The following is a 13,166-nucleotide window of genomic DNA, read 5'->3' as shown; positions in this document are numbered from 1 at the left end:
TATTAATGAACATCCGTTACATTCAAGCCATTACCAAACTAATTAAGACTATCCGCTCCACACAACTCTCTCTGGATTTCTCCGTATGACCATGTTCAGAAGATTGGGGCGTCCGGTGACTAATTACCTCTTCTGAAGAGTCCATCATGTGTCCTCCTTGGCTACTAGCAACTGTGTGGAGGAGGGGTGGCGGGGTGCGCTTTCACTAAAGGCTTGTATCATGTGGACGCACCGACAGTGTTGTCATTACTTAGAATTCCTCATGGGGGCGACAGAAACTACGCACTATAGCTTTAACTGTAATTAAAAACATCTGGATTTTGTAAGTTGGACAAGAGGTTGATGTTCAAACAGTTACCCTCATCCCCAGAGTAGGTTATAATATATGTGTAATAATACCAATGCCTCTGATGTAATGTTGGCATCTAGTTAAATGGAAAAGCAATATTAGTGTAGCAATATTGCATTTCTCTTATAATAATCCAATTGAGGACATGTCTTTTCATTCGTTGGCCTTCACACAGTGAGGTCAGAGGTCAGGCTCAGCAGCCATAGCTGGTTTTTTCTTACTGTGTCTCTGTGTCTGGTCTCCACTGCCAGGAGGCTGACAGACAGCATCCAGGGCGTCAAGGCCCACCTCCAGAGCCACCGTGAGGACGCAGGCTGCACCCTCCCGCCACAGGCCTCCCTGCAGGGCTGGGTGAGCCGGGGCCAGGCGCTGGCTGCCCAGTGCACCACCCTGCTGCAGCAGCTGGCCTGGCTGCTGCAGTGCTGCCCGGAGGACCTGCAGCAGAAGGAGGAGACGAGCAGCTGGAGGCAGCACACCCTGAGGTGCCCGTCCCCGTTGGCAGCCCAGCGCCAGCCTCCTGGCTGTCTGCTGCGGAGGGGAGACGCCGCCTGGTGCCAGCTACACCAGTGCATGAACGCAATGCTGAAGCAGACTCAGAGCCTGAAACTGGAGCTGGACTCTGTGGCACAGCAGACCTCAGACAGAGTGCTCCACACATGGTAAAACAATCACTCGAGAGTTGATGTGAAATTTGATGCAGCATTATCCAAAGACCGTCCCAACAGCGCTGTTGTTTCCCACAGGAACCATTTTGTGACGTGCAGCTCCGCCTTCGAGCAGCTGGGTGCTGTCGTGGCTCAGATGCCCGTCATGGAGCAGCTCTTCACCCCGGCCATGTGTGTCGGCAGGGCAGACAGCAAGCCGGCCATTGCCCAGAGCCTGCACTATGTCAGAGGACAGGTGGAGGCCAGCATCAGCGAGTTCAGCACCTGGAAGAGCCAGCTGCTCTCCCTGGGACAGCAGCACGCAGGTGAATGCACTGAGCATCATTCCTTTAAATGTTACTAATGTAACACCTATAACATGACATCTGGCTGACAGACATGAGGGCAAACTAAAGAGGGTGAAAAGTAGCAGCACTGGCACTGTATAGTCAGATGAAATCCCGTTTCTTACTGTTTCTCTTCTTCTTCCCCTAACAGATCAGCAGCCTGCCTTCTGTGCTGAGTTCTCTGCTGAGCTGGAGACAACCATCAGCACAGTGCTGTGTGCTGTCCAGACCCTGGTGAAGAGAAGGGAGAGAGAGCAACAAGGAGAGCAGCGTGGAGACGCCCCGAGAGGTGAGAAAGATGCCAGCAGTGCTCTCTGCAGGGCTGCTGTATAGGAAATTCAAAGTCCTCCTTAAATGTTGGTTCAAGCAGCAATATAACCCTGATGTGCCGGTTTATTCCGCACATCTGTGTAGTCGCAGTCTTCAGGCCTTCTTTGGCCATCCATCCATGAGCAGGTGAGCTGGGTTGGAAACACTTCTCACCAGCTGTTTAGACGTTCTTCTATCAGGGGCTTCTACATCACCTTCCTGCCAGTTCCCATCTATGCTGTTGACACCAAACCTGAGTATTTTTGAGCCCCCCCCAACCACTTTTCTCCTTACCTCCGTCCCCCTCCGGGATCCACAAGCTATTTCTGTCTTCAGAATCTTGGATCATTGGTAGTTTTCAGCTTTTTAAAGCAGACAAACGCCATCTGAACATGGCTTGACAAATAGCACTCCATATGCTGTATTCACAAAGTCCCCATGGATACATGTTTGTATGAGACAAAACACAGAGGGGACCCAGTCATATCAAAACATCTCTGTAGTGCTGCTAGACCTCTCAAACCTTAAGGATGTTGAAAACTCATTGTAAATGCACCGGCACTGACAAAATGTTGTTAACATTTCCTCCATGGCGTATGTATGAGACTGTCTGGCAGCATTAATAGCTGTCCACACGCTGTTCCCTGATGTTTCAGAGGGTGCTGGAGAGGAGGGTGAGGATGCAGACCCGGTGGAGGAGCTGCTAAAGCCTGGTCACCTGACTCAACTCCTGGAGGAGGAGCTGGCAGCGGAGGTGGAGGCTCTGTGTGTGGGAGATGTTAGCGGCCGGCTGGAGAGACTGCTGAGCCAGCTGAGGACACAGCGAGACTCGTGTCCACCACCACAGCTCCAGGTACCAAGAGCAGCTGCTCATGTGACACCCAGAGGACTTAATGTCCAGCTACAGTTACAGTAGATGGGATTGATTCATGAGCCAGTGACTGTGAGCCCATTCTTTCTATTCTGTCTTATCTTAACCAACCCACACTGCTGGGATGTTTGCCAGGTTGCATGTTATACATTTACATCAAAATGTCAGTGAAATATTCCGGGGTTCTAAACACGCACATATTCTACACAGCTGCTTATTATTTCAGAATGAGGTATCGTATTGTACCATCATGCACTGCCATCTCAATCCCTTACACACACTCTCTGTCTGTCTGTCTGTCTGTCTGTCTGTGTGTGTAGGAGGTGAGCCGAGCGTGCAGGCTGCTGGTGCAGCTGGAGCCCCTGCTGGCCGTGTACAGTGACCTGGTGCGCTACTACGTGGCTGTGTCTCTGGGTGCTCACCGCAGCACAGGCAAGCTGCTGTCTGTGCTGGCCAGCATCTTCACCGAGCTCGCCCACAAGGTACATGCCCAACAACACAGCAATTAGCAGGTTCGGGAGTTAACAACTCAAAGCGGGGACTAAATGTTGCTGTTCCATTCCCCCCTCCACAGGGCTTCTGCCTTCCTCAGGAGCTGGCGGCTGGCGGAGATGGAGAAGGTGCCACGGAGTTCCACGACTATGAGGGCGGAGGTATCGGAGAGGGCGAGGGCACCAAAGACGTCAGTGACAAGATCGAGAATGAAGATCAGGTAATTCCACCTGACACGCCAATATGGAGCTCTCTATCTAAGACATGTAGGGAGTTCAAAGAGTTCTCAATGTGAACTTGAATGAGTCTTTGAAACGGCTGAATGTAAAGGAAGCCTATCGGAGGTATAAGGTGGCTTGTTGGACCAACATGAAGCTATACCCGCATTCTTCCTCTTCCAGGTGGAGGACACTTTCCAGGAGGGTCAGGAAAAGGAGGAAGAGCAGGATAAAGGGGATATCAAGGCGGAGGACAATGCTATCGAGATGTCAGAGGACTTTGATGGCCAAATGCATGATGGGGAGGAGAAAGAACCAGGTAACTACAGCCTATTGCTATTAATATTGGCTTATATAATATTATATCATTGTTGGCTTGTTCCACTTGCAGTTGCTGCTGGTTGTAGTAGGACACTAGAGACAGTGAAAGGTCTCCCAGAATCACTGCTGAGTGGATTCTCCTCCTTTGAATCATCCGCAGGTGAAGATGATGACTCTGCTAAAGAGGAGGACGAGGAGCTGGATAAAAAGATGGGGGACCTGGGTGAGGGACAGACAGAGACTCTGGATGAGAGAATGTGGGGGGATGACGAGGATGATGACCAGGAGGAAGGAAGTGAGCAGGAGGAAGAGTCTGGCCAGGGCATGGACCAGGTACACAGCGCGCAGTCCCAGCAGGCTTATAGAGAGCAGTACATCAATTATTTCTACTTCCTGTTTCAAAGTGAGCCAGATGTCCTAACTTCCTGTCAACACTGGCTTCTCAGGGGGAATCAGAGCTGGTTGCTAAGGACGACAACTTGGACGCTGCAGACCCCAATAAAGACAAGAAAACCCAGGACAAAGATGAACAGATGGACATGGAGGAGAAAGAGAAAATCAACGAGCAAGGAGATGAGGTAATCTTGTTATTATGGGGTGATGAAATTCTGAATGGTTTAAACTGTCCTCCCAGGGTTTTTTTTTTTTTTTTTTTTTTTGGCTGTGCTGTTTGTGATGGCTGCTCTTGCTGTTTCCCAGCGGGAGTTTGATGAGAATGAAGTGGACCCCTACCACGGTCAGCAGGACAAGAGACCTGAGCCCGAGGCCCTGGATCTGCCCGAGGACCTGAACCTGGACCAGGATGAGGAGGCGGGGGATGATGGGGAGGGCGAGGCTGACGGTGAGAGCTGCATACCAACAGGGACACAGTCTGGAATATGTCAAGTGCACAAGAGCACAGTTTAATTGGGGTTTGCACCAGACGGTTCCAAGTGTCCCTGAAGTGTTCCGGTAGAGTCCGGACTGTGACTTGGCACATGCTGGCAGCAGTTTGGAGGGAGTGAAGGAGAAGAGCACTTCTATTCAGACAGAACCAGATGAGACAATTAACAAGAGGAGTGGCCTGCACTGTGCATTTTATTCTGTTGCAAGGATCAGTTCTTGTCACTACTGATTATTCTGTTTAATCAGATTAATATTTGTTAACCTGGATACATTTAGGTGTTGGACTTCATCTTCCTTAGAACCAGACGACCAACAGTTTTTTTTTCTTCTTTATTGATCAATTATCAGAATTGCGCTCAATTAAATTTCTGTTGATCAACTAATATTAATAATTTCAGCATTGTGACAACATTAGGAATATTACTTCCCATAATGAAAAAGTGTAGCGACATCCTTTTTTGTTACAGTGTTGCAACTGACATTTATTTTTAATTATTTATTCTTTCAAAGAAAAGCAGCACATGCCGACATTTGCGAAGCTGTCACCAGAGGGTGTTTTTTTGGTGATGTAACCTCTAATAGTTTTTGGCTCTAGAAGCAGCACACCACTTGGTAAATGTGTCATCTTTAGATGCTTTAGCATTGACCGTAACAGTTACAGACAGAGGCTGCCTGTTGTGTAGACCGGTGGTTCTCATCCTGGGGGTCAAGACCAACAAGGGGGTCTTAAGGTAATTTCTGGGGGTCACCAGATGGTTGGGGGGATGGGTGATGAAATGAATTGCTTTTACATTACTGTGTGAGTTTGGTACATTTCATGTGTTCTATTCAGAGCTTCATTTGTAAATCAGGAGGTCCTGGGATACAGAAAGGGGTCTGATGGTGGGTCAGGGGGAGAGAGGGGTGCTAGCTCCTAAAACTAAACTGTCATTAAAGCAAAACATTATTTGTTTGTTTATTAATCAGAGCATCTAAAATGATCACTCAAAATCAGCAGGGGGGAGGCATGTAGAAACAGCTGTTTCACCGGTCTGCAGCTCTCTTTCTCTCGTTGTCGAGGGGGGTAATGGGGTCGCAAACACCAACCTCATTATTCTGAGGGTCGCGACTCGAAAAGATTGAGAACCCCTGGTGTAGACCATGGTCTCAACCCACGTTTTCGGTAGTTATATCATATTTTTAAATGCTGTGTGTGCCGTGTAGTGAAACCCATTCCCTTGTTGAAATGAAGGCATGACACAGCGTTTGTTAACTCCACTTAGTGAACTCTTGTCCTTTCTCTCTGCAGAGGAGAATCCATTGGACATTGATGAGAAAGGCACAGCCCTGGACGAGAAGGAGGACGGACAGAAAGATGGAGGCGAGGAGGAGGAGGGAGTAGAGAAGATGGAGGAGGAGCAGACGGAGCAGCCAGATGAGGAGAGCGATCAGGAACCCAGAACTGAAGAGGAGGAGGGGGGGGAGGGAGAGGAGGGAGGAGAGAAAGCCGAGGGAGACGAGGAGTCTGCTGAGAAAGATGAAAAGGAAGAGGAGGAGGAGAGAGGACAAGAGGCAGGAAGAGACGAAGATCTGACTATTCCCAATGACAAAGGACACAACCCAAAGGTGCGTATGTCAAAGTGCTGTTGTACGGTGTTATGCCCCATGTGATGAACATTTGAGTCACTGTTGGGACTGTTGATGCCTACAGGAGGAGGAGGAGGAGGAGGAGGAGGAGGAGGAGGGAGGAGGTGAGGAAGAGGAGCAGCCGGAGTCAGCTGAGAGGAAGGAGCACGACACGGCGGGCCAAACTGGAGAGCAGAGCCTTCAGAGTGATACAGCTGTGGAGCTGGCAGGAGAGGCGGCCGAGAGAGACCAGGCTAAAGAGGTACACTGCACCGCAGGATGGGGGGGGGACCACCTTAGAAATCTCTCCAGGTCAGAGACAGAGGATATCAACATATTCAAAAATGCATACAATATTAAAGACAACAAACAGCTAATATTGCATTGTCAAGTCACTTACTGAGCTTGGATTGAAATAAGGGTTTATTAAAAATTAGTAGTAAAAGAAATATGTCTTTGGTAAAAGATACAAGATTTGGTAAAAATAATACAAGATTTGAAATTCAGTTGCAACTTGTCTGCATTGTGAGGACATGCCCTGGCAAAGGTTTGCCCCTTCTAGTTGAAAGTGTGTTTAGTCCGTCACTCAAAGCGTCCCCTAAAGGAGATAAAGTCTGAAATCTTTCTGGTTTGTTAGGAGCATGGGAGCGGAGCCGCTGATGCCAGCCAATCAGAGGGCCACCTGTCAAAGCTGACAGCAAGAATGGCTTCACAGACACAGACGCAGAACAAGACTCAGGTACGCCCGGGAACATCTGGATTCTGATGGATCTCCACTTCTACCTCCCTTTGTTCTTCAACCCATCTCATCTTTTCATTTTCTGTGCCGCTCCAGAGCTTCAAGAGGAAACCTGGTCAGGCGGACAACGAGCGCTCCACAGGCGACTACAACGAGCGAGTGAATAAGCGTCTGCGTACAGTGGAGAGCAGGAAGGATCACTCAGAGGACGGCAGCCAGAGCGACGCCCAGCAGGAGTCCGACCTGTACGAACACATCAGGCAGGGAGATACGGCCTACCACACGCAGACATACGGTCAGTAATCCCACTGCATACACTCAGGAACAGCTGTACAACATGTGGTGTCAGTAATCCCACTGCATACACTCAGGAACAGCTGTACAACATGTGGTGTCAGTAATCCCACTGCATACACTCAGGAACAGCTGTACAACATGTGGTGTCAGTAATCACACTGCATACACTCAGGAACAGCTGTACAACATGTGGTGTCAGTAATCACACTGCATACACTCAGGAACAGCTGTACAACATGTGGTGTCAGTAACCACACTGCATACACTCAGGAACAGCTGTACAACATGTGGTGTCAGTAACCACACTGCATACACTCAGGAACAGCTGTACAACATGTGGTGTCAGTAATCACACTGCATACATTCAGGAACAGCTGTACAACATGTGGTGTCAGTAATCACACTGCATACACTCAGGAACAGCTGTACAACATGTGGTGTCAGTAATCACACTGCATACATTCAGGAACAGCTGTACAACATGTGGTGTCAGTAATCACACTGCATACACTCAGGAACAGCTGTACAACATGTGATCAGGTTCAAGTGGATACATGGGTCATATGCTGTTTCCAGATGTTGCCAGTGCAGACCAGCAGAAAGCAGCAGGGCCTCATCAGGACCAGGAGGAAGATCAGAATGATGAGGATGTCGCCATGGAAACGGAGAAGCAGGAAGAGCTGCAGGCAGCTGAGGTGCAGGAGCTCAAGCCTGAGCAGCTGGACTCTGCCAAGGCCTCCCACACAGGTGACACACTCCCATTCTCTCACACCTAGACTACAGAGCCGCCAAGTTCCTAGTGACATCACCCCCTCCTCTTGTTGTTGTGCAGGTGTAGACAGTGGGGAGATGGAGGTGCAGAGGCAGGGGGAGGAGGAGAGATGGAAGGACCGACTAAAGCCCAGAGAAGAAGAGCGAGCAGACAGACGCACAGAATCCACCATTCACACAGTTCCTGAGCTGCTGTTGGACACCATGCAGGTACAGAACTACTCTTTCTTTCTTTCTTTCTTTCTTTCTTTCTTTCTTTCTTGTGTGGTTTAACAAAGGCAGACTCAGAGCTTTGTTTGTGTGTGTGCGTGTGTGTGTAGAAAGCAGAGAGAGATCCCGAGGAGCTGAGGAGGGAGATGGAGCTGCAGCTGGAGGCCTGGCACCACCTGGCTCCAGGAACTCAGGAGGAGGTGAGGCTGACCCACCATTTCCAGATAACATTGAGTTATAATGGCTCATATACAACGTTAAACATATCAATGATCGTACCACAGGCAAAAAGGACTATAGCTCTCATCTGGAAGAAAATGGAGGCACCTACAACTGGTGCTTGGATCAAGAATATGGGTTAGGGTTAGGAGGTTATGTATGTCCATGGAGAGTTTAACCTATATATTAAAAAACAAATTGGGGCTGTATGAGAAAATCTGGGAACCATTTGAACACTGTATAAAAAAAGTAGACAGGGGAGCTTCTGCAAAGTAAACTAAACTACTAGTAACTAAATTTAAGTAAGTGGTGAAACCCTGTGACTGATGTGTTGTTGTCTGTGTTCAGGAGAGTGCAGCAGCCTCCATGTGGCACCAGTACCAGACTCTGACCTCAGCTCTGTCCCAGCAGCTGTGTGAGCAGCTCCGCCTCATCCTGGAGCCCACACAGGCTGCCAAACTCAAGTGAGGACCAACACACTCCCCTCCCTTTATACCTCTTATAATGGACGTTTTAAATGATCACATCTATTGTTCCACTGAGCCTCGTGGTCACCAGGTTGACTGGTCTTACGTGTCTTCTCCTGATTGTGTCTTCTGTGATGACACGTTGTTTGCCAGTGCCGCTGTTTCCGCAGAGACACAGTGTAGTTGAGTGTGTGTGTGTGTGTGTGATGTGCTGCTGTTACAGCAGAGACACAGTGTAGTTGAGTGTGTGTGTGATGTGCTGCTGCTGCTCCACAGAGGGGACTACCGCACAGGGAAGCGTCTGAACATGAGGAAGGTGATCCCCTATATTGCCAGTCAGTTCCGCAAAGACAAGATCTGGCTGAGGAGGACCAAGCCCAGCAAGAGAGAGTACCAGATCTGTCTGGCTGTGGACGACTCCTCCAGCATGGTGGACAACCACTCCAAACAGGTGAGGGAGCCCTTGATGCTGCTGCAGCTCCCTGAACATGTCCAGAGCAAATAATCATCAGTTGTTAATTAGTGTGTGTGTGTGTGTGTGTGTGTGTGTGTGTGTGTGTGTGTGTGTGTGTGTGTGTGTGTGTGTGTGTGTGTGTGTGTGTGTGTGTGTGTGTGTGTGTGTGTGTGTGTGTGTGTGTGTGTGTAGCTGGCGTTTGAATCCCTCTCCGTGATCATCAACGCTCTCACCCTGCTGGAGGTGGGCCAGGTGTCGGTGTGCAGGTGAGCCTATGCGTGGACACAGTCAAACAATACAGACAACAGATGAGATGATGGAGCCACGTTACAAACCGAAAACAAGAAACTCAAACAAACAGAGTTGTCATTTTTGTGACCTCATACTATGTGTACATGTATTTGACGTGAAGCTAACACGTGCTCGTGTGTCTAGTTTTGGCGAGCAGGTGCAGCTGCTGCACCCCTTCCAGCAGCAGTTCAACGATGAGTCCGGGGCTCGGATCCTCCGACTCTGTCAGTTCCAACAGAAGAAGACCCGGATAGCACAGGTGGGTACTTTGTGTACTGCTCCTCCATCCACTGTGCTTCATATTAACTCTATAATAATACAAAGTGGTTATGTATAACAGATACAGTATGTTTTATTTTAATAGAGTGATGCTGCACACAATGAATGAAAAACAACAGGAAGGCAATCCACAGTTCTGTATGCAACGTGAAACTTGTCGCATTGAAAACATATTCTCGTTAAACATTTAGTTTCCCTTTGCTTTTATTGTACTCTATTTCCCATGGAGCTTGTGGTTTTTACATCCTGTATGATGTGGCTGATCATGTGACCTCCTGTCACACTGACTCTCTCTCTGTTTATGCCTCTCTGTAGTTTTTGGACACCTCAACACAGATGTTTCTAGCAGCACGACAGCAGATTCCTGGATCTCTAAACTCAGGTAATGACTCCTACTGCAAATTTCACAGCCAGCCAATAATCATGTGCTGTGCACATTGCTGTGGAACTCTGGCTAATCAAAGGGCTGTTGGCCACTACTGCTTGCTTATATGTTATTGCTTATTTTAGATTGTGTTCAGCACTTTGCTCAACTATGTTGTTTTTAAAGTGCTTTATAAATAAAGGTGGATTGGATTGGATTGAATAGGGACCATAATGGGACAGTGTTACACTGAGCTGGTAAACCTCTGCTTTGACTCAACAGATAAGATGGTTCCATTAGCTTTCTATTTTTGATTGTGCTTAAACGATTTAGGTAACATTTAGGTACCCATTCCACTTCAGATGCTGTTTGATACCTCACTTTGCCCAGTCAAAACCCATTTCAGTGCCCAGACTGGATCTGATAGGACACAGACAGCCTTCAGTGTGGCACTAAGACACAGGGAAGGTCCAGCATGTGAGCCAGGTGCTCGAAGGACAAAACAAACCCCTCCTTCTCTTCTGAGTGCACTACTGGATCAGCAGCGCCAGACCCAGTACACACACTTACACTAACGTTCTGCACCATTAAGGGCAAGAAGTTGGGTTGAGGTGACCCTTGGGTTCAATAAGAGATTAAATATACATGATATTTAGTTGCTGCTGAGAGATGTAAAGCAATGGTGGGTTTTAAAGCTGCTCTTATCAATATGTTTGCAATAGAGGATCAAATGATTATGTGTGATGTGAAAGCGGTTGAATGTAGCAATAAAGCCACGGAGAAATATCCTGATTCTTCAGTTCTCGTCATCTCCGCGGAGCCTTTTGTTGTTTGGGTTTCCAGCACTGAACAGCTGACTGAGTCTGCAACTAGCTGCTAAAGAAGGCGGAACATGTAGCAGTTAAAGAGCTTCTTTTCTATCGGGACGCAGCCCAAAAGTCCCTTACACTGCATTATGGGTACTGTAGTCTCTACAGCACCAAAAAGAAGAGTGAACATTGGACTTAATTGATCAGGTGGATACAAACACAAGTCCAAATGAATGCTAATGTTGCTCTGTGTGTGATGTTTGCTAACAACTTTAAAAGGTGATAAAATGTCCGATGTGTTTTCACCTCGGTCCAATCCATTCCTGCAGCAGAAATCAGTCGAGTGACATATCCGTCCTGCCGAGGTGACTTTCAGCGGACACATTTCTAGCAGCAGTTTATGTTTTTAGCGCTGATCAAAGACGTATGTCGATTTACGAGTTGTAACCTATACAGCTGTGTCAATCTCATCAAGCTATGTATACAGTCATGTGAAAAAATTAGGACACCCATGCTAAAGTTGACTAAAAAGAGGAATAAAAAAAATCATCTTTTGCAAATTGATCTTAATGCCTTAATTAAAAAAATTGGGGAAAATCCAACCTGTAAGGACACCAATTTTCTTTGTGAATGAATAATGTATCGTAAATAAATAAATGTTCTGCCTTAAAATACAGGGGCATAAGTGAATATGCCCCTATGTTAAATTCCCATAGAGGCAGGCAGATGGTTATTTTTAAAGGCCAGTTATTTCATGGATCCAGGATACTATGCATCCTGATAAAGTTCCCTTGGCCCCCCCACATCATCACATACCCTTCACCATATCTAGAGATTGGCATGGGGTACTTTCCATAAAATCAACTCTCAATGCAAATCAAACCATCAATTAAGGCAGAACATTTATTTATTTATGATACATTATTCATTCACATAGAAAATTGGTGTCCTTAAAGGTTGGATTTTTCCCAATTTTTTTAATTAAGGCATTAAGATGAATTTCCAAAAGGTAATTTTTGTATTCCTCTTTTTAGTCAACTTTAGCATGGGTGTCCTAATTTTTTCACATGACTGTATACATATATGTATATTCCTGTGTGACCTGTGCCCTCCCCCCACAGAGACGGCCCAGCTGCTGGTCGTGGTGTCTGACGGCCGGGGCTTGTTCCTAGAGGGGAAGGAGCGGGTGATGGCAGCAGTGCGGGCGGCACGCAGCGCCAATGTCTTCATCACCTTTGTGGTGCTTGACAACCCCAACTCTCGGGTAAGTGAAAAAGAATTAGAACTTTTTGATGTTGTAAACATGCAGACACAAAGTGTAACTAACCCCGGCGCTGCGCTGCAGGACTCCATCCTGGACATCAAGGTGCCCATATTCAGAGGGCCGGGAGAAATGCCAGAGATCCACTCCTACATGGACGAGTTCCCCTTCCCCTTCTACGTCATCCTGCGAGATGTCAACGCCCTGCCGGAGACGCTGAGCGACGCGCTCAGACAGTGGTTTGAACTGGTCACGGCGGCCGACCAGTAGATGCTCCCACAGGAAGGGAGGAGGGAGAAGTGGGGAGCAAGCAACTGCACAACGCAACAAAGGACTCTTCAAACAGACGGATGTACATGTGCCTTTATTTTCTTATTTTTACTGTAGATTTGAGTAGAGTTTGATAGCAACCTTTACTGTTTGGTCTTCGTTATCAGGGGAATTCTCCGTTTCTTTTGTAATGTAATGAGGATTGCTTTAACTTGCACGTCTGAGATGACATGATGACCCCGTTTTAGTGTGAACCACCTCAGTGAAGAGTCAGTAAATACCTCTGTCCTCCTCGTACCATAGACCTGAAATCCTTTTTGTGGATGTTTTAGTCAGTGTTATGAAGGTCATCAAATCATCCATGTTCGATGTGAACACAGCGACAGATGTGCAGAGCTGACAGAGGCTTCGTGGCTAACTGTAGCATGTTTGTGGGACATCTGAAGGAATGGGCCTCTGGAGAGGAGAACACACCCGAGTCAGCTGTGGGGGTGAAGGGTCCCAGCTCCGTCAGGAGTTCTACAGTCCCATGTCTCCAGACTGACTCCAGCTCTGATGAAGGCCGTCTGCTGTCTGTAGGAGTAGCTGTGATGTGTAACGTGGACTGACATGTCAGCAGACGTCGTTTCTTCATCGCACCCATCTGTTAAACCATGAAGTGAATGATCCACACAATAAACTGTTTACAAGGCTG

General features: G+C 47.7%; 1 protein-coding gene across 2 annotated transcripts in view; it reads left to right on the top strand.

The window, feature by feature from the left end:
* mdn1 (midasin AAA ATPase 1) overlaps positions 1 to 13,166 on the top strand; it is a 77,509-nt gene extending 64,343 nt beyond the window's left edge. Inside the window, exons 78-101 of one of the 2 annotated variants that reach the window (XM_028604754.1) lie at positions 601 to 1,008; positions 1,093 to 1,319; positions 1,492 to 1,629; positions 2,306 to 2,502; positions 2,841 to 3,002; positions 3,095 to 3,232; positions 3,414 to 3,549; positions 3,712 to 3,884; positions 3,998 to 4,129; positions 4,251 to 4,392; positions 5,725 to 6,041; positions 6,136 to 6,303; positions 6,679 to 6,780; positions 6,877 to 7,075; positions 7,654 to 7,824; positions 7,910 to 8,058; positions 8,169 to 8,258; positions 8,626 to 8,741; positions 9,021 to 9,195; positions 9,391 to 9,464; positions 9,634 to 9,748; positions 10,084 to 10,150; positions 12,063 to 12,205; positions 12,287 to 13,166. In XM_028604754.1, the coding sequence (XP_028460555.1) occupies positions 601 to 1,008; positions 1,093 to 1,319; positions 1,492 to 1,629; positions 2,306 to 2,502; positions 2,841 to 3,002; positions 3,095 to 3,232; positions 3,414 to 3,549; positions 3,712 to 3,884; positions 3,998 to 4,129; positions 4,251 to 4,392; positions 5,725 to 6,041; positions 6,136 to 6,303; positions 6,679 to 6,780; positions 6,877 to 7,075; positions 7,654 to 7,824; positions 7,910 to 8,058; positions 8,169 to 8,258; positions 8,626 to 8,741; positions 9,021 to 9,195; positions 9,391 to 9,464; positions 9,634 to 9,748; positions 10,084 to 10,150; positions 12,063 to 12,205; positions 12,287 to 12,472 (3,925 nt within the window). In that variant the 3' untranslated portion in view covers positions 12,473 to 13,166. Of the gene's footprint in view, positions 1 to 600; positions 1,009 to 1,092; positions 1,320 to 1,491; positions 1,630 to 2,305; positions 2,503 to 2,840; positions 3,003 to 3,094; positions 3,233 to 3,413; positions 3,550 to 3,711; positions 3,885 to 3,997; positions 4,130 to 4,250; positions 4,393 to 5,724; positions 6,042 to 6,126; positions 6,304 to 6,678; positions 6,781 to 6,876; positions 7,076 to 7,653; positions 7,825 to 7,909; positions 8,059 to 8,168; positions 8,259 to 8,625; positions 8,742 to 9,020; positions 9,196 to 9,390; positions 9,465 to 9,633; positions 9,749 to 10,083; positions 10,151 to 12,062; positions 12,206 to 12,286 lie in introns of both variants that reach the window. The other variant, XM_028604753.1, reaches the window with a different exon arrangement.

This window comes from Perca flavescens, chromosome 18 (genome assembly GCF_004354835.1).
Source record: "Perca flavescens isolate YP-PL-M2 chromosome 18, PFLA_1.0, whole genome shotgun sequence".
NCBI lineage: Eukaryota > Metazoa > Chordata > Actinopteri > Perciformes > Percidae > Perca > Perca flavescens.
This window is presented reverse-complemented; position numbering and strand designations above follow the sequence as displayed.